The 20627-nt window shown below is 38.1% G+C and overlaps 1 protein-coding gene across 9 annotated transcripts in view; it reads right to left on the bottom strand.

Moving 5' to 3' along the window:
- Positions 1–659: 659 nt before the first annotated feature.
- The window catches only part of TAB2 (TGF-beta activated kinase 1 (MAP3K7) binding protein 2), a 144991-nt gene continuing 125023 nt past the window's right edge, over positions 660–20627 (bottom strand). For all 9 annotated transcript variants that reach the window (XM_084624388.1, XM_084624389.1, XM_084624384.1 and 6 more), the window contains 4 exons: positions 16011–16171; positions 15148–15241; positions 13610–13690; positions 660–2660 (listed from right to left, as the gene is read on the bottom strand). In XM_084624388.1, coding sequence (XP_084480514.1) covers positions 2515–2660; positions 13610–13690; positions 15148–15241; positions 16011–16171 — 482 coding nt within the window. In that variant the 3' untranslated portion in view covers positions 660–2514. The remainder of the gene's footprint in view (positions 2661–13609; positions 13691–15147; positions 15242–16010; positions 16172–20627) is intronic.

Genomic DNA, 20627 nt, shown 5'->3' with positions numbered 1-20627 from the left:
CCGAGGTGTTCGTAACTGAGGTTCTACTGTACATAGATATAATGATGCTTATATCAATATAGCTTATTTGTGTAAATTTACTTATAAAAAGCACCTTTAATGTCATATAACCCCCTAGTGCAGATACAGTTATATTGGTATAAAGATGCTCTCTACACAATAAGCTATCCCAGTATAAGCACCTTTATACCAATATAACTGTGTCCACAGTAGAGGGCTGTACCACTTTAACTATGTCTGCTGCTTGAAAACTGATATAATTATAGCAGTACAAAACCTATGGGTAAGCCAGCCCTCGATTGGGTATGTCACCTCGGACTGAAAGCAGCTTTACTACTTTCTGGAGCAGGAAGTACTTCTATAGTCAGGACATAATTTTGTGGATGCACTATTTTGGAGCAAAACAAGCCCTGTACACATTTAACTAATACATAACAGAAATAAGCCATGGAAAAGATACAAGGAGAAAAAAGATGCCATAAAAACAGGTCTTAAACCAACCTTTGGCCCTAGCAAATCTGCATATTTTAAAGCTGTATTTAGCTATTTATCGCTCAGTTGGTTACACTGTTACTCCAAAAAACTGAAAAAGCAAAACAAATCACAAAGACAAACATTAGAATATAATTTTTTTTAATTTTTATAAATAACTTATCTGTTACAAAGACAGTTTACCCAGCTAAATCACAAAACCATCAACTCAAGATATCCAAATTAGGTTTTATTAATAAAACAGGTAAAAACTGATTTGTCAATCTTCACATAGAACTGCAGATGAAGCTGAAAAACAAGGCCTCATTTTTATAAACAAAATGCATTGAATGCAAGTGCTTTGGGTCTACTGCCTAATTACCTGGGATTGTCATTTTCTTCCCACATAAAAAATGCAAAGCCTTCAAAACAAAAGGCCTTTGTGCATTCACATAGATCACTTGTAAAATTCCTATTTAAAAATGTCCACTGGCAAATGTTTACAGTGGGTGACAGTCTACTTTATCGCTTGCCTTTTGCTACATTTTTAGCAGTCCCTCCAGCCTCACTTAGTGCTGCTACATTATTATTTACATGCTGTCTTTTTCATGTGTCCTGTAATATAATTTCATTTTCTTGACTTCTGTTTCATACGTTCCTGATCACCTGAATATTTTCCTTTAAAAACAATTATCAAAATAAAGAGATGCTGAGGTTGCTTCAGTGTTCAAGTCTGCTTGATTTCTCTCTTCCAGCCTTTATTTCAGTTGTCCTAAATATTGCTATCCTTGTTTTCTATAAATATAAGACTTCACCACCAAGTCAGGTTTAGAAACTGGCTGCCAAAACAGGAAAGTATTTAAAGTTCTCTGAACAAACCTGTATGATGCTGCTGCTGTTGATTTTGGTACTGTATGTACTTCCCCAATAGCTCTTCAAGAGTCTGCAAGATACCCAGCAGATGAAGCAAGCTTAAATTGGATGCTAGTCTGTTGGTGAGTTGAAAGTTTCTTAGTTTGTTTCCTTGTGCCAGACAAAACACTATCTTGTGTCACCCACCGTAAAACTCAGTGTACAGAGTGAACTATATGTATAACTCTTCCAACTTTTCCTGCATTTTTACCAAGCTGCATCTGCAGGTCTTCACAGATCATCAGCATTTACAAGAGCAATGTACAGAATGAGCAGAGGAAAGCTATTTTGTGCATAGTTTCTTACCATTAATGCTCTTATTTTAAGGCATTGCTTCTCTCAGATAAAAGCTTAAAAAAGGGACATGATCGTGCTTAATCACTTAAAGGGAAAAAAGAAAGTTAACAAAAAAGACTATTACACTATACATACAGAAGTACAAGAAAATAATAAAGGTGAGGAAAAGAAATCACTTAAAGCAGGCTCTAGAGCTATGTACAGTAGGAAAAGCTTTGGGGTATTTCACTGTGTATTGTACAGACAATGCATGCAGTTTTTCCTTTTCATCTTTAGAGGTGATTGTATAGATTCTGGCTTCACAGAGCAGAGACGTTTTCAGGGAAGACAAGGCAAAGAGTACCACTGATTTGTGAAGTTCTTCCCCTATCCACGGGCACTGTGGCAGCAAACAGTTAAACCTTGTTCCTTTTAATTTCCTCTGCATTTGTAGTGTTTCACTGAAAGCTTTGAAAACAAAAAAGCTATCATTCTATTCCTTTCCCCTGTCAAAATTCAGTAGTGACATTGGGGGATAAAGAGGGATGGGGAACACCCAAGCACCGAACACGGTGAGAATTATCTTACTGGGATATTGGTAATACTGTACACGGTTTAGGCAGCTGGCAACCAAGTCTTTCAGCAGATTACCTTTCAGCTGATGAATTTCAACTGCCTTGGACACAACACTGAGGTATTATTAGCTCTGTGGGCTGACATTTAACATTAGCAAACCACCATCTTGTCAAACCTTCAATTTTACAAAATCCTATGAATAAATGATTTTTTTCCCAATGACAGAACAGTCCATTGTAGGTTTGTTATGGTTTTACAAAAGATAATGGGCCTGTTGGCTTAGAAATGCCTGGGCATTTCACATTGTTCACAACGGTTTAAGGCTGGATGATTTAAAAAAGTACAGGCAGTACAATTCCACTGAGCTCCCTCATCTTCGTCTGTGTCTGGAACAGTCTTTGGTGTTTTGACAATGGACCTTTGATCTGTAGGTGTGAAAAAGAAAAACAATTACTAAACAAGAACAGCAAGGATGAACAGAATTTTGAGCTGAGTTTTGGGTAACTAACAAAATTACCTTGTACCTGTGAAAACTTCACAAGCTGTTCTAAGTGACAGAGAGATCTCTCTCCCGCCTCCCTCTACCGGCTGCCTACATATAGCTTTGCCAACCACATCAAAGGTAAGTCTCCCAACCACTTTTCTGTTCTCTGTCTAGCCTCTTCCTAAATTTATTTGAATACTGCAGTTTTAGCAGATTAAATTAGTCAGCAAAGGGAAGGTGCACACAGAGAAAGGGGTTATTATATAAAGTCACAAGAAAGTCTAATATTTATTTACATTTACAACATGAAAAAGAGGGCATGCTCTGGTCTCTGGGGGACTCTGAAGTAGGATTTAAAAATTTGACCCTGAACAAATGACAACAGAAAAGATCAGCAGCTTTCCCCAAACCAGAAAATGAACAGATAGAAATATCAAAAACAATACACTGCCCTGTTCACAAGTACGGTTCTTTACTGTACCACTCTCCAAAAGTCTATATCAAAAGATAGTCCTTGACGCATGCCCTGAAGTTCAGACTCAATGAAGCATAGGGCTGGAAGGGGCCTTGAGAGGTCATCTTGGTCCATCCCTCTGCACTGAGGCAGGACTAAGTAAGCCTAGACTATCCCTGACAGGTGCCTGTCTAACATGTTTTTAAAAACCTCCACTAATGGGGATTCCACAGTCTTCTGTGGCTACCTATTCCGTACTTTACTTACAGTTAGGAAGATTTTCCTAATATCGATCCTAAATTTTCTTACTGCAGACTACGCCCATTACTTCCTGTTCTACACTGTACATGGAGAACAATTGATTATCATTCTCTTTATAACAGCCCTTAACATATTGAAGACTTACCAGGTCACCCCTCAGTCTTCTTTTCTCAAAATTAAACATACCGAGTTTTTTAACTTTTCCTCACAGGTCAGGTTTTCTAAATCTCTTATTTTTGTTGCTCTCTCTGGAATTCCGCAATTTTCCCACACCTTTTATGTAAGTGTGGCACCAAAAACTGGACACAATACTCCAGCTGAGGTCTCATCAATACCTAATATAGTGGAATGATTACCTCCTGTATCTGACATACAGCACTCCTGTCAATATATCCAAGAATTATATCTGCCTTTTTTGCAACTGCATCACATTGTTGGCTCACATTCAACTTGTGATCCACTATACCTCCCTCCCCGCAGATCCTTTTCTGCAGTACTACTGTCTGGCCAGTTATTCCCCATTTTATATTAGTGCATTTGTTTTTTCCTTCCTAAGTGTAGTACTTTGCCCTTACCTTTATTGAATTTCATCTTGTTGATTTCAGACTAATTCTCCCATTTGTCATGGTCATTTTGATTTCTAATCCTGTTCTCTAAAGTGCTTGCAACCCTTCCCGATTTGGTGTCGTCCACAAATTTTGTAAGTGTACTCTTCATACCATTATCAACAGTCTTTGGGTATTTAAGGTTAAGGGGAACACATGGGTGGGGATTCCAAAGCTGAGGGTCACTTGTGGGGAGCACCAGAGCAAGGAGGGCTTCAGCTGAGTGCCTCCACTAATTGCAATTCCAGCAGAATGACAGAGAAACATGCAGTCTCTCCAAACAGCTAAGTTGATGCCATAGGGCTTTATAGATTTTAAAAATCCCATTACCTGGAAACCAACAGGCAGCTAGTGCTGATCACAGACCACTGGTGTTGCATACTTTCAGTGAGATACACTAATTTACGTTACGCACCATCTTCACTTTGTGCGTTAATTTCAGTGCAGCACGGGTAACAGTATTTAATTATATACACATATGCTATACATATCCCACCTCTCAGTATTTCACCCTTTCCTAACCAGATTCATTTCATTACTACAGATACAAAGTTTAGCTTTTCATTATATGTATAGTCTTATTACTCTCTTGAAATGGCAACAGCAAACACTTTGATAGATGGTCAGACTTCACTATAGCTTGTTAGAATCTTTACTTACTGCTAAAATTTTATTTTGTAACTTTTTGATGCAACATTTCTCAGTTTATTCACAACAAATATCCATCACCACCATCACAGATTCTAAGAGAATCATTTTTCACTTTTGTGAATGGGGAAACATACAAGTGTCTCCAAACACTTACATCCAAAATTCATCATTATCTATACTGTATTTTAAGTGCAAATCTAAACTGTGGAGCTAAGCCCAAAACAACCTCTCAGATTTGAACAACTCTAAATCTTAGGAGTGTTCAACTTAAGACATAGAACCAAATTTTGTAACTGGGCTCTCCTCTACTAAGTAAGCACTTCTGTTATGGTTGATTTTTCTCATTTTAGGAGATGTGAAACTGAGAAGTAAATGAAGGACTAATTTGGCAGTTCTTGAAATTCAATTTTTTAAAATAACTTTTAAAAAATATGTAAGAAACATTTGCAATGTCCAATAACTCATGTCCTAAAGCCTTAACGGTATTTAAAAACTAGCTGGATTTTAATATTTTATACGGTGCTATTAAATGGCAAAGTTGTATTTTAATGCTATTTAAAAAAACAACACTATTTTCATTGTTCCTGAATACATTTCTATGGTGACTTAGAATCCTAAATAATTCTCATCATTCTAAAAACAAATTACAGAACACGATTTGTAAGCATTTTTGCAATAGGTGAGGCACACAAACAAAAACAGTAGTGACTTATAACCTAACCACGATATAGCACAATAGGCACAGTCAAATCTTTATTATTAATTATAATTAATCATAACCCTTAAAAATTCACTGCTTTTGAATTATGCAGATTTAATATGTTCTGGTTCACTTTGGGGGAAAAAAATCAAAAAGTTGTGATTCGTAACAGTCACTTCTAATCATACTCAGCAGGCATCTGCTATGGTTTTGGCAGAGCTTAAAGTCCTTGCCCATATGACACTGAAGTTCTCAGAACATCTAACATTTCCCTGTCTGGTCCAACAAGGGGCTACCCCAAACTGCTGAAACGACATCCCTCCACATTGATACAGTTAAGGCGTGGTTCAAGCTAAACTAAGGCTTTAGCATGGTCTGGTAACAGTTAAGTCAGATCTGCACTTATAAAACAGAACCAAATCTTTAAAGTATGTCTGAACTCTGAAAAGTTACTCTAAAAATAACATATGATTCCATGTTTAGTTGCAATGATTTCCAGATCACATGTTCTCAATTTAATAAACTTTTTTTCCTGTTAGCCTTGCAAACTCATCCTGGTCTCAGAAACAAGGTCAGAGTCTTTCCACTTCAAACATTAGCACTTGTAATAAAAGGTTCTACAGGCTAAATTAGGCCTTCTGCGATGCCTATGCAAACGCAGGGTTTTCAGATTATGCCCTCACAACACCTCTACAACCCCTTTGCCTTCAATGCAGTTGGTACAGGTACAACTAATTTGAACTTTGTAAAAAGTTCATCATTCAGAGGGAATAAAATCTGCATCTCCTGTTTGTACTGGCTTTGTAGGGTTAACAGGAGTAAAAAACTGTAAAACTTATTTTGTCATTAACAAAAGCAGATAAGATATGGAATACACACAAATCTTAACTACATTAGGAATAAATTATCTGAATTGTAAATGATGCAGAATATTAACTTTTCAAAAATATTTAAAACTGTTTTACTAGGGGTTGTAAGGTTTCTATGGCAAATCACTCACATGACAGCTGCTACAGCGATCAGAGAAAATCAGCCCTCTAGGGAAATTAAGCACAACTGAGTTGAATTATGGTAAATTTTAAAAAATACCCACCATTATTTAAACACAGAAAATCTGGTTGCTATGCTAACTCTCAGACTGTACAACTAAGCGTTGGCAGTTCTACTTTTGAATATTTTAAAAAACAGCTGACTCACCAAATGTGACTCACTGAGTTTTCAGCCCCAGGAAGCATGAAACCTCTCTCTCCCCCTCAGACTTGGCAGACTAAAATGTTTTAGTCTGCATTCTGAACTTCAGAAATTAACGCCCACTCACTCTTCATAATCCTCTTTAGAGAGGTGCAGCCCATCCCCAGATGCATGCATCTCCTTTGGAAAATGCTCACATTCTAAAGTTAAATGTTATGAATTACTTCTAAAATGCAGAGCCCTCGGTTTTTATTTAAAAGTGTTGCAATAATTTATTTTAACAAATGCCTTATGCTCTTAACAGAAATAGTCAGTTAAAAATATAAAGACATGGTATTTTAAACATAACATCTGACAACCAACTTATTTAACAGTTGTTGCTACTTAAATATCAAGGGTAATCATGTCTGCTTTTTGCAACATGAACTTAAAAAACCAAAAATTAAAAAAAATCAGATTTTTTAAATTTTAACGAAATACATTTAAAAAAATTAATATTTAAAATTAAATTTGAAACCATGACAACCTATATTAAGGCCTAAATTATATTAAAATAATTGAAATTAAAATAAAAAACAATATTCAAGTGGTATATGTTTTCTATTGAGGTTTTAATGAAAGTCAAAACACTGAACTGACAGAAATCAGGCTAAGTATCTGGAATTAGAGTTTAAATACTAAGCCAGCTTTTGATAGCAGTAGCTTCTTCTGCAGATACAGAGAATATTGTTTTTATTTCAACTAGTTCAGTTCAATGATTAGTTCACTCAATGTACTTTCAACTGGGATTTGACAAAGCAGAAAAGTTGATTTTCTCACTTCCATTTTATTAATAAGAACAAATGTGAGAGAGACTGAGATCTACTAGTTCTAAAATCTTGAAAGACATGGTGGCCAGAAACAATCAGTTCTATTCACTAAGACTTATTCCTTTGTTTAATGAATCAGCTAGTTCTCAATGCAAAAATATGTTTTGATACACTTTTTTTCTTCTGTATCGAGTATGCTTAAGGTAGTTTTATTTAACTAATAAAAACAATTTTAAAATGCTATTCTTGTGGATTTTAATTGAATTTCAATTTCCATCCAAATGCAGCTTGACACAAATAAAAAATAAAAAATTAATAATAATCTAGTATATAAAAATGAATCATTCATCATTTTTCAACGATCAAAAATGTAAAAATGTAAAATCTGAATAAATGTACATTAAGGTAGATGATTGCTTAAATAATCGTATAGACATAGTGCATTCTCCTGGTTAGTGAAAAAAGTAGTTCCAAATTTAGTGTAAGGCTATATTTAGTTGCAAATCAACGTGTTTTAATGGTTTCCAACCAAAGAGAATCAACCTTTCTTTAGGGAAATAACTAAGAAGTTTAAATGCAAACCAAGATTAAAAATAATTATTTAACTCAAGATTTCCTGCTTGCTTATTTAAATCATGATTAAAATCAGTGATTTAAATCCATTCTCCCTGGCTCTTTGCTATAAAAGCTTTCATTTATACTCTACCTTATAATCCTGCTATTAGTCTTTGGGCAAAATATTCGATGACAACAAGGCAGCTCATCAGAGAATCATCAGAAAAGTATGCTTGCAAAGTTAAGCTACTTGACTGCTCCCAGGAAAGGAGAATATTATCATATCTACAGTGCCATTACCTTCCACTAGTCTAGAATAAGGAAAGCCCACTTCTTTGACACAGGTACATATGTATTTGGCATGCTGCTAAAATAGCTCCTAGTTTTCTTTAGTAATATGTGCCATACACGCTTTACAAAAGTTTCTGGGAAATCATGAACTGTCAGAAGTGAGTGGTTTGTCAGTGCCAAAATTCTTTAATTTGCCTCTTCTCAAATAGTGTATAAAGCAAGAACCTGAAGGAAGAGCTTCAAAAGCTCAGAAGCCATTAAGAATACCCATCACACATGGAGATCACAAGAAATTTGGCATACCCTCCTTGGAATTCTGTACTAACATTGTTCTTTTCTAAAGCAACATGCTTTCACTAGGGGCTGTGATGAAGCCACCTAGCCTAGTTTACTTAGAACTATGCAATAGATTAAGTAAATATAGATGACCAACTTACAAAAAACTAATAATCCAACCCATGTATTTTTCATAAATAAATCTATTTTAAAATACTAAATGTAATCATTCCTCCGTATTAATTTCTTCCCTCCTTGAAAATGTGAGAATGTATACAATGAAACGGAAAAGGAAGGAAAGCATGCAGAGGTAGGATTTACTCTCACTGACTTTCAATGAGAGTTAGGTACCTAAGACTATGTCTACACAGCAATGTAAGACTAGGGTTAGTAACTCGAGTCAGCTGAACTGTGTCAGGGAACCCTGGGCTTGAGCATTTACACTGTATTTTAATCCTAAATTAAGAACGTTCTGACCCATGCTCAAACCTAGGGCACTGGCATCCACAAAGCAGTGCACAGACCCAAGTCAAAGTAAACATATCCCAAAGTGCCTAGTTCTCCCATTCTGCCACCTGCAATGTCGACACTCTAGCCCTAGGAATGTGGTGCACTGTGGGAAAACTCTACTGCCCACCCTGTTTCCTAACTGTAATGGTCCTACTGATGGGATTGTGCCCAAAAGGAGCACGTGCATATAAATGGCATAAGTAGCTCCTTTGGTGGCTGTCTCAGTAGAATGACTGCAGTTTGAGAAGGATTTATGCTGAACTATCATCTAATATGAGAATTGGGCTCACCAGCTCTAGGCTGAGTCACTGCAGCCTCCCTGCATGAAAATGCCCCTGTGCACCTGTTCTGAGGATAATTACAACGTCTCTCTCCAGGGCTGTCAAGCTATTAAAATGAAACTTTGCAATACTTAATTTTTAAAATGGGATGTTCAATGAAGGGGTTTTTGTTTGTTTATTTATTTTTGTCTGTTTTGAAATTTGACATAAAATGAAGGTATCAGAGGAAGAACACCACCCCCCAGCCTGGCTGCTGCTGGCTGCAGAGCAGTGAAGTGCATCCCCAAGGTCTGAGGTACAGTGTGCTCCAGCACCCCCTCACCCCCCAGAATCCCTTGTCCCTGCCCAACCTCATGAGACAGGGATAAGGGATCCACGGGAGGCTGCAGGGAAGTTTTGGGTAGAGTTGCTGATTTTGGTTGGACGTATTCCTGGAGGTTTCATCATGACAATCTTGAATTCCTGGATACTCCAGGACAATCCTGGATGGTTGGCTCCCACTTACCGTGCACATTGCCCTGACGCCCCTGCACATGCAGCCCCAGGGAGGGCGGGAGCAATGGCCAGAGAATGAAGCAGGACCAAGCAGCTGCCCTGCAGGGAGGGGAGTGGCAGGGCTCCTGGCTCAGCATAGGAATGACCTGCAACATCCCAGCACCCAGGAGCCACCTCCTGCCTGTCAACTTCACTCCCTGCTCCAGAAGAACGTAGGACCAGCCATACTAGGTCAGACCAATGGCAGGTGCCCCAAAGGGAATGAATAGACAGGTTATCATCAAGTGATCCATGCCCTGGAACCCAATCCCAGCTTCTGGCAAACAGAGGCTAGGGACACCATTCCTGCCCATCCTGGCTAACAGCCATTGATGGACCTATCTTCCATGAATCTATCTAGCTCCCTTTTGAACCCTGTTATAGTATTGGCCTTCACAACACCCTCTGGCAAGGAGTTCCAGAGGCTGACAGTGCATTGTGTGAAAAAATATTTTCTTGTGTTTATTTTAAAACATGCTACCTATTTAATTTAATTTGGGGGCCCCTTGTTCTTGTATTATGAGAAGGAGTAAATAACACTTCCTTATTTATTTTCTCTATACCACTCATGATTTTATAGACATCTATCATCTCCCTCCTTAGTCGCCTCTTTTCCAAGATGAAAAGTCCCAGTCTCATTAATCTCTCCTCATACAGAAGCCACTCTATACCCCTAATCATATTTGTTGCCCTTTTCTGAAAATTTTGCAATTCCAATATATCTTTTTTGAGATGGGGTGATCAGATCTGCACGCAGTATTCAAGGTGTGGGTGTACCACAGATTTATATAGAGGCAATATTATATTTTCTGTCTTATTATCTACCACTTTCTTGATGATTCCCAACATTGTTTGCTTTTTGACTGCAGCTGCACATTGAGTGGATGATTTCAGAGAACTATCTACAATGACTCCAACATCTCTTTGGGTTGAGTGGTAACAGCTAATTTAGACCCCATCATTGTATATGTATAGTTAGGATTATGTTTTCCAATGTGCATTACTTTGCATTTATCAACATTAAATTTCATCTGCCATTCTGCTGCCCAGTTTTGTGAGATCCTTTTGTAGCTCTTCGCAGTCTGCCTGGGACTTAACTATCCTGAGTAGTTTTGTATCATCTGCAAATTTTGCCACCTCACTGTTTCCAAATCGTTTATGAGTATGTTAGGACTGGGTGCAGTACAGATCCCTGGGGGACACCACTATTTACCTCTCTCCATTCTGAAAACTGACCATTTATTCCTACCTTTTGTTTCCTATCTTTTAACCAGTTACCAGTCTATGAGAGAACCTTCCCTCTTCTCCCATGACTGCTTATTTTGCTTAAGAGCCTTTGGTGAGGGACCTTGTCAAAGGCTGTCTGAAAATCTAAATACACTATATCCACTGGATTTCCTTTGTCCGCATGCTTGTTGACCCCCTCAAAGAATTCTAGTAGAGTTGTGAGGCATGATTTCCCTTTACAAAAACCATGTTGACTATTTCCCAACAAATTATGTTCATCTATGTGTCTGTCAATTTTGTTCTTTACGATAGTTTCAAACAATTTGCCCAGTACTGAAGTGAGGCTTACTGGCCTGTAGTTGCCAGGGTCACCTTTGGAGCCCTTTTTAAAAATTGGCATCACATTAGCTATCCTTCAGTCATTTGGTACAGAAGCTGAATTAAATGATAGGTTACAGACGACAGTTAGTAGTCCTGCAGTTTCACATTTGAGTTCCTTCAGAACTCTTGGGTGAATACCATCAGGTTCTGGAGATTTACTGCTGTTTAATTTATCAATTTGTTCCAAAACCTCCTCTAATGACACCTCAATTTGGGACAGTTCCTCAGATCTGTCACCCAAAAAGAATGGCTCAGGTTTGAGAATCTCCCTAACATCCTCAACAGTAAAGACTGATGCAAAGAATTCATTTAGTTTCTCCGCAATAGCCTTATCGTCTTTGAGTGCTCCTTTAGCATCTCGATCGTCCAGTGGCCCCATAGGTTGTTTAGCAGTCTTTCTGCTTCTGATGTATTTAAAAAAATTTTGCTATTACTTTTGGAGTCTTTGGCAAGCTGTTCTTCAAATTCTTTTTTGATCTTTCTAATTATATTTTTACACTTCATTTGCCAGAGTTTATGTTCTTTTCTATTTTCCTCATTAGGATTTATCTTCCACTTTTTAAAGGATGCCTTTTTGCCTCTCACTCCTTCTTTTACATTGTTGTTTAACCACAGTGGCTCTTTTTTGGTTCTCTTGCTATGTTTTTTAAATTGGGGTATACATTTAAGTTGAGCCTCTATTATGGTGTCTTTAAAAAGTTTCCACGTAGCTTGCAGGGATTTTACTTTTGGTACTGTAGCTTTTAATTTCTGTTTCACTAACCTCCTCATTTTTGTGTAGTTCCCCTTTCTGAAATTAAATGCTACAGTGTTGGGCTGCTGTGGAGTTTTCCCTGCCACAGGGATGTTAAATTTAATTATATTATGGTCACTATTACCAAGCGGTCCAGCTCTATTCACCTCTTGGACCTGATCCTGTGCTCCACTTAGGACTAAATCAAGAATTGCCTCTCCTCTTGTGGGTTCCAGGACTAGCTGCTCCAAGACGCAGTCATTTAAGGTGTCAAGAAACTTTATCTCTGCATCCCTTCCTGAGGTGATATGTACCCAGTCAAAATGGGGATAAATGAAATCCCCCATTATTAATTATTATTATTATTATTGAGTTTTTTATTTTAATAGCCTCTCTAATCTCCCTGAGCATTTGAGAGTCAGTAACACCATCCTGTTCTGGTGGTATGTAATATAGCCCTACTGCTATATTCTTATTTTTCAAGCATGGAATTACTATCTATAGAGATTCTATGGTACAGTTTGGTTCATTTAAGATTTTTACTTCATTTGATTCTACGCTTTCTTTCACATATAGTGCCACTCCCCCACCAGCACGACCTGTTCTGTCCTTCCGATATATTTTGTACCCTGGTATTACTGTGTCCCATTGATTATCCTCCTTCCACCAGGTTTCTGTGATGCCTATTATATCAATATCCTCATTTAATACTAGGCACTCTAGTTCACCCATCTTATTATTTAGACTTCTAGCATTTTAAAAACTTGTCATTTTTTTGGCTGTCCCCTTTTGCATGACGTAATTGAATGGGACTTTTTTCATTTGACTGTTTCTCATCAGATCTTCCCTGTATTTTATCATTTTCCATCTTCTCCTCCTTATTAGGACATAGGGAACCTCCATTTATAGATCCTCCCCTAAGGGATGTCCGAACCAGGCAAGCTCCAGGCAAGCTCCACACAGCAAAGAGGAGGAGCCGGTGCTGGGGGAGGAGCAGGAAAGAGGAGCGCGCTCAGCATTTAATGGTGCTTCCTGCTGCTGTGCTGGCTGCCTGCAGCACTGCTCCTCTGCCCCCAGTTACTCTGGGATACATCTGGAGTACTTCTGGGACCTCAGTTAAGCTAGGGCCATATGCACACAGGAAACGAACAGGGCTCACACCCTGGGTCCTATGCACTGGGACACTGGGTCTGAGCCCTAGATTAGCACATTTGCAGCGTGGACGCACAGGGTGCGTGTGTGTGGCTTGAGCCTGTGCTCAGACCCAGACTTAAATTGCTGTGTAGACATAAACTTAGTGGCATTCATGCTTTTGAAAATAGACACCACAATCAATATTCAGATTGAATCAGTATTACAGCATGTGTTGCTAAAGGTAAAATAAGATTTTAGTATAACTCTATTTATGCTAGGACTAAATCCAAACAGTACCTTTGGGTTTTGGTGGCACAGGACCTAGAAATCCAATATTGTCATAAAAATTATGAATAGCGCTGGGATTAAAATGTGGTCCTGAAAAAAAGGTAAACAGTTTTTTTTAAAACAAAAACCTTTGGACATAAAAGCACAATTTTTTTGTAATGGTTACAAATGATAATACTACTATGTACATCATTAGCGCCTTTCATACCAAGATATCAATACAGGTCTGAGAAAGATATTACTGGTGGCAATGACAGGCTAAGTAACTTTCCCTCTAAGGTTACACAACAAGTGAATGGCAGAGATGGGAACAGAATCCAGGAAGCTTGATTCAGTCAACAGCTCTAGTTGGCAGACTGACTCCCTAAATAATATTCAATTAAAGCATTATATTGGTAATTTTCACCTGCATCTTTCACGTATTTGGTTTTTTAAAGGTAATTATTTTATTACAGTCCAAAGAAAGGCATTATTTCCTACGATACAATATGTTTTATGTATTTAGATAACTTACTGTACAGAAGCTCTGAGCTCCCTAACCATAATTAAACTCACAATTATGACACACACTTAAATGTATAAAAGCTACGTACAACTTATTGCTGAGCTGCTGAGTGGGGATTACTTAATTTGAATTTCCTTCATTTTATATCTTTAACCTCTCAATCCTAATGGTTTCATAAATGTTTTCTTGTTTTAATTTCCTCTTTAAAAAGAAAAAGGTGTGTACTGAAACACATTGGAAAGTTTTCTTCAATCATTCACAACTTATCTTTTTTCTAACGTAAGAAAGCATGCATTACCTTTGAATATTAACTGTATGCTACGTTTGGCATTTCAAATGCCAATCATTTGAGTTCTACAAACCTTCAAAATAAATCTGATCAAATCTCAAACCATACCCAATGACTTATTTTCTTGGATGTCAGCAATCCTCTCTTTTTCTGTTTCTCAGCTACGTCCAGGGGCTCAAAACCCCACTGTAGCATTATCTTTGCTAAATCCCTATTTTCTTCTTCCTTACCTGCAGATGCACAATCTTGGTCTTCAATGACCAAAGAATCCAAAAGCAACAGGGGGGAAAAAAGTCTTATGGCCCTGCAGATGAGGAGGGAGGACATACTGGAAGTGAATCTGAAGCACAGTTTTAACTACCTATGGTTAGATAACGGACAGAAAAAAGTGAGGAATGCTGGCCATGCATTCCGAGAAACTTTTTTCATTCTCCGTAATTCAAAAAATAGCCAACTAGATTTTTCCAAAGTTACAAAATAATTTACTTCTAGACTTATGGCAAGCATGGTGTGATAAATTTCAACCCCCGACTTTTATTTGAGGGGTAGGTAATGGGGAGATTATAAAACCATAACACTGGGTTTAGAATGAAAGTATTTTTATAACCATAACTATATTATTATGATAATGCAAATAACTTATGTGATAGTTTAGTCTGATATTTTATTTGTGTGTCATTGGGCTGAGATGGGGGGGAATAAAATAAAAAAGGATGTTTACAGTTGCTGATACACTGAGAAAGCATACTGTACCTCTTGCTTGAAAAAGATCAATCTCTTTGGTTAGGCAATCTATGTCTATCTGCAGCTGTCTGTTGCAACTTCGCAACTGTTGCATTTCTTCCAGCTGAAAAAACAAATCTGTTAGACTGAGTTTTCCCACTTCAGCATCAATCACCATTCACGTATGGGTGGATGTACATTTAAGCTTATTTTTGGATTGGAGATGTATCAGTCACCCCTTTGTCATGGCTTTATTGTTAGGTCTTTCAGGCCAAGTACATTGCACACATGCTCACAGATGAATTACTACTGAATTACTGTCCCTTTACAGACTAATAACTGTTTCAGATTCAGTTTATAGATTCAGGAACTGCTAGTAGTCCACCACATGATGGCTGGAAAGATACTATGACCCCTTTTCTTTCAAAAATGATATGTTGCCTCCAAAGCGTTAGCTCCCTTTTAAACTATCCTCACATATTATCTTGCTATACAATTGACAAGACAGATGAAGCATGAGAGGAGAAGGTGGCTAGAATGCTGGTGGAAGAAGGTGTGCTATGAAACAGATTGTAAACTTGAGATTCTAGACTGAAGCTCTAGTTATTCATGTCTTTGAGACCTTCAGACTAGCCTACTGAAGTGTGGTCTCCATGGTACTATCCTTGAAAGCCACTGAGAAAGTTCAGTTAGTGTGCAACATAATTGCCAACTTAGTGGTTCTTGCTATGTAGAGCATATTGTACCTGTTATATCCGTATTTGGAACAACACGAACTACCAATTTAATTCTAGATACAATGTACCATTAAATAAATTATTGTGCCATTTATTTTATTATGAAAGATCATGCTTATGGTTTGAATTTTACAGCATACAGAGATTTGGACTTACTGAAGGAATTTGGGAAACAGAATTCGATCTTTTCAGGCGCCTTCGTGTCAGATTATTCTCCATTTCATTGACTTCCGATTTTAGTTTATCTAACTTTTTCTTTTGAATCTCGAGTTCACGTTGAAGTCGCTCCATCCTGGCTTTCTGGTGTACCAGTAAAGCTGCAATACATATCAGCAAACAAAGTCCAATTTTAGCTAATTTATTATCCACCATACTGCAACAGTTGATAAATAAAGATGAAAGCTAACATCCTCCCAGAAAAATGATTCCATAAGAATGCTTTTTCATGCTTCTCACAAGAAAGTTTCAGCCATGTAAGACCAGACATCCTATTATACTTCTGAATAAAGTATGAATCAAGTATTTCATCGGCATTAAAATCTAAAGGGTCTAACATGTTATATCTATGTAGTATTGTCTGGTTTTGTATTGTCTGGCTTTGCAGCATTGACAAGTTGCAAAACTGGGTAACTGAATAATTCTAATGGTGATCCAATGAACCGTGTGGTATTTGGAAACACATACAAGCACAACACGTTTACCTTTTTTGTACTTTTCACTGCCTGTTTCTTTGTGAAAAAAAACAAGAAAAAATTAATCACGCAAAAAATCTAAAGGGTCAGAGCAAGAAAATCTCGACAATAAGTTTTCTCACATTAATAGAAAACAAGTTAAATTTAGCCACATATTACAATTTCTGAAAATAAGCTTTTACAAAACCTACAGTCAAAATTGTAAGGGGAAGACTAAAAAACAAACAAAAAACCACCCAAAACCAAATATCCCTTGCACTGTATTCGTCTCAAATACCACAAAATTTTAGACAAACTATGAACACACTATATGAAGTAGATTTTAAAGTAAGGCGTGCCTCTACCACAGAACACACTACGAAAGGTTCTCTCTCCCCCCACCCCACTCTCCTGCTGGCAATAGCTTATCTAAAGTGATCACTCTCCTTACATTGTCCTTCGTCCTTTAGATAAGCTATTACCAACAGGAGAGTGGGTTTGTGGGGGAGGGTGGGGAGAAAACCTGGATTTGTGCTGGAAATGGCCCACCTTGATTATCATACACTTTGTAAGGAGAGTGATCACTTTAGATAAGCTATTACCAGCAGGAGAGTGGGGTTGGGGGAGAGAAAACCTTTTGTAGTGATAAACACCCATTTTTTCATGGTTTGTGTGTCTAAAAACATCTTCTGTATTTTCCACAGTATGCATCCGATGAAGTGAGCTATAGCTCACGAAAGCTTATGCTCAAATAAATTGGTTAGTCTCTAAGGTGCCACAAGTACTCCTTTTCTTTTTATCTATTTCAGTGGTTCTCAAATTGGGGACCATGACACCTCAGGGGATTGCAAAGTTATTACATGGGGGTCGCAAGCACATGCCTCCCAGGTAGCTAATAAGTCTGCTGTGAAAAGTGATATTAACAAATATACGCGCAATATCACTTTAAAATAGTGTAAATATAAAAAAATGTGCTTTTAACTTGCGGGGGGGGGGAGGGGAGGTGTCACACTCAGAGGCTTGCTATGTGCGGAGTCGCCAGTACAAAAGTTTGAGAACCATTGGATTTGATACACAATGAGAAAACGTGGCAATCAATTCAATTTCTATATATATATTAGTTCACATTACAGACTGCAACTAAATACATCACTTTTATTGGGACTATGTTCTCTAAAACACTGAGTACATCTAAACTACTATGTAAATGAGTTGTATTTATTAATAAGTAGTAATAATAAGGGGCTATTTAAAAAGGGTAGGACAGCAAGGGTAGGACAGTCCCTTACAAGTGAAGGGTCCAGACAGATCTGTGATTGAATACAAGCTGTAAAAGTAAGTGTCTACATCTAGTCTATGTTGCAACATTCTATTACTATTACCCTACTATTACCCTGTCTGCTTGTTTGTTCACCCACCTATTTATCTTGCATTGATTGTAGGTTCTTTGGAGTAAGTACGTTTGTACGGTGCCTAGCACAACGAGGCTCCAACCTGATTAAGGCTTATAATTTAATTATTATTAAATACATAGTCATATATAATGTTAAAAATTTTCAATCATGTCATATGTTGTTTGTAAAAGTAGTAAAGTAATTCCAACTGGTGTGACGTGATGCAGCTGTTTCATTCTCTTTCAGTCTGTTTGGTCTGGTTTAGGGCTGCCTTAAGTAATACACTTTAAAGTTACTGTAGTGTGGCTACTAGCCACACAATAATAAAACTGCAACATGCCTTCTGTTTAATATAAAAGTTTCAAGCTTCTCTAAATCCACATGCATAGTCAGATTGGCTTGAAATGTGCTATAGGTTCAGAATTCAATTTTGGTTGCAAATATGGAGTCATTTGGACAAGGAGCTCTAAAGATACAGCCTCTCCCTCCTCCTAATTATCCTTTTTTAAAAACAGGCTGGTCTAAACACAAATTTGCACTGAAACAATGTTGAATTAAAACCAGTTTTGTAGTTCAGTGCAAGTCTGTGTGGACATTTATTTTGGAATAAAAATGGTTAAGTAATAAACTGAATTAAGAAAATTTTATTTACCTTATGCCTTTTTGCAAAGACACAGGGAAAAACACTGGGCACTAACCACATTTATCACTAGACTTCCCCTGATGCGATCTAGTTTGTCACCAAGAAACAGCTGCAAAACCTGACAAAGTTATTGAATTTTTTTAGGGTTGGCGAGGGAGGGTAAAATTCCTAAAATACAGCACCAGGAGATTTTTCACTAGAAAAATTCCTTTATGTGGAACCATACTGACTTTCCCATGGATCATCAGTAGAGTTGAGAACCCTTATAACCACAGCACAGACCTTTAACACTGGAGCTCAGGGAAGTCACTTCAAGTCTGCATGGAAATATTTATCAACCAAGACCATCACTACCCTATGGAAAAGCAACACACCCTCCCCCCTCTCCCCCCACACTGCATCTTGCAGATAAGATGATTTTATGTAACTTCTCAGTTACTTCTAGCAGAGTTGGGAACACAACCCAAGTCAGTTATGTGGCAAATCCAAGTCCCATCCACTCAGCCACACTATCTTTTGAAATGAATCTGCCAAAGCTGAATTCCCCTTGTGAATAGTTATACATAATGGCACTATACTGTGTGCCTTGAATGAAGGAGGGGCTGCAAGAAGAAAAAAAGATAGCCTTTTGTTAAGGCAACGGACGGGGCTCTATCTTGGTCCTGTCCTGAGCTCTATTACAGGCTTCTTATGTGATGCCAGACAAATCACTTAAATTAGGTCTGTATAGAACACACCTTACTTCTGTGAGATTTAGGAGTAATAGCAGCCTTATGATTAATGCACTGGATTGGGACTATGCAGACCTGGGTTCAAAATCTTGGCTTGACCACAGGAATCACAAGGCTTTGTTTTCACTAGAAAAAAGGGTGTTCTTAACTCAAGTTAACTAACTTGAGGTAAAATTCCTAGAGAAGACAAGCAAGCAGGTACATACGTATTATGACAGATACTTTAATTACAGCACCCCACCTCATTCAGTGCACAAGATGGATCTGCTCTAGAGATAATCAGGGTTCTGTAGTCAATTGGGCTGCTGTCTGTAGCATACCTGGCATTTGTTGCAGAAACTAGCAGGTGTGTAGTGAATGAGGCAGTGAACTTATGGAAGAAAAAGGATGATTGTAAAATTAAGGCAGCTGAGCACTACCCTGAAAAATGGCTTCTGATCATGTAATTAAAGACCGCATCATAGTGCACACAAAGGGGCCAAATAAGGGTTGCACAGACTATGCAATTTACTAGGTTTTTGAAAAACAATCCATCCATCCCTGGAACTGTACTGACTTTCACATGATTCATCAGCATGATTGAGACCTTCAGATCCATAGCAGATTTCTCTATTACTTGAGCAAATAAAGTAAATGGTAGTAGTAAGCTATCCTCTATGTGGACCAGTCACTAGAGAGAGACAGACACTTTGCCAGCGTCTGTGGGTTTGCCAGTGGGTTTCACAGTTATTCTGACAGCCGAGGAATGTGGTTTAGCAGTCTGTCCCATTCTGGCTCCTTCCTCCCCTGTTTCTTTCTTTGTTCCCCTTTCCCTCCCTGCTTATAGTCCCTCCTTCCCTGGCCTCTTTGTCCTCCTCTGTTCCCATCCCTGTCCCCAAGCTCCTGCTCCTCACCCCTCTGCATTGAAGTCAGGTTGCTTCCTCCTCTTCCTCACTTCCTGGGCACCAGCAGAGGAGCATTAAGAACATAGGAGAGACAGGCTCCCTGTTCTCAGTTCTGGTGTCCAGAGCTGCAGCTGTTAGGGGCAATTGCAGGAAAAGTCAAGCTCAGCCCCTGCAACTCCAGAATGGAGCATGTTCAGTAGCTCAGTGGAAATTATTCACGTGTTCAGCTGGCATGCAGGAGCAGTGCACGGAGCGAGTATTCTTAGTTCATATGCAATCTGTGGAGAATTTTGTTGCTGAACTTTAAACCTCTACTGAGCACGTGAACATGGAGATTTTTCAGAGGCTTTTAACTTGGCCAAACTTGGGTGGAGTTGCATGGTACAGTAAAAGGCACATTCCTGACACCAGGGTGATAGCCCTGCTCAATTTTAAGTTCTTGCACCAACT

The sequence above is a fragment of the Lepidochelys olivacea genome (assembly GCF_965140295.1).
Source record: "Lepidochelys olivacea isolate rLepOli2 genome assembly, chromosome: 3".
Classification (NCBI taxonomy): Eukaryota; Metazoa; Chordata; order Testudines; family Cheloniidae; genus Lepidochelys; species Lepidochelys olivacea.
This window is presented reverse-complemented; position numbering and strand designations above follow the sequence as displayed.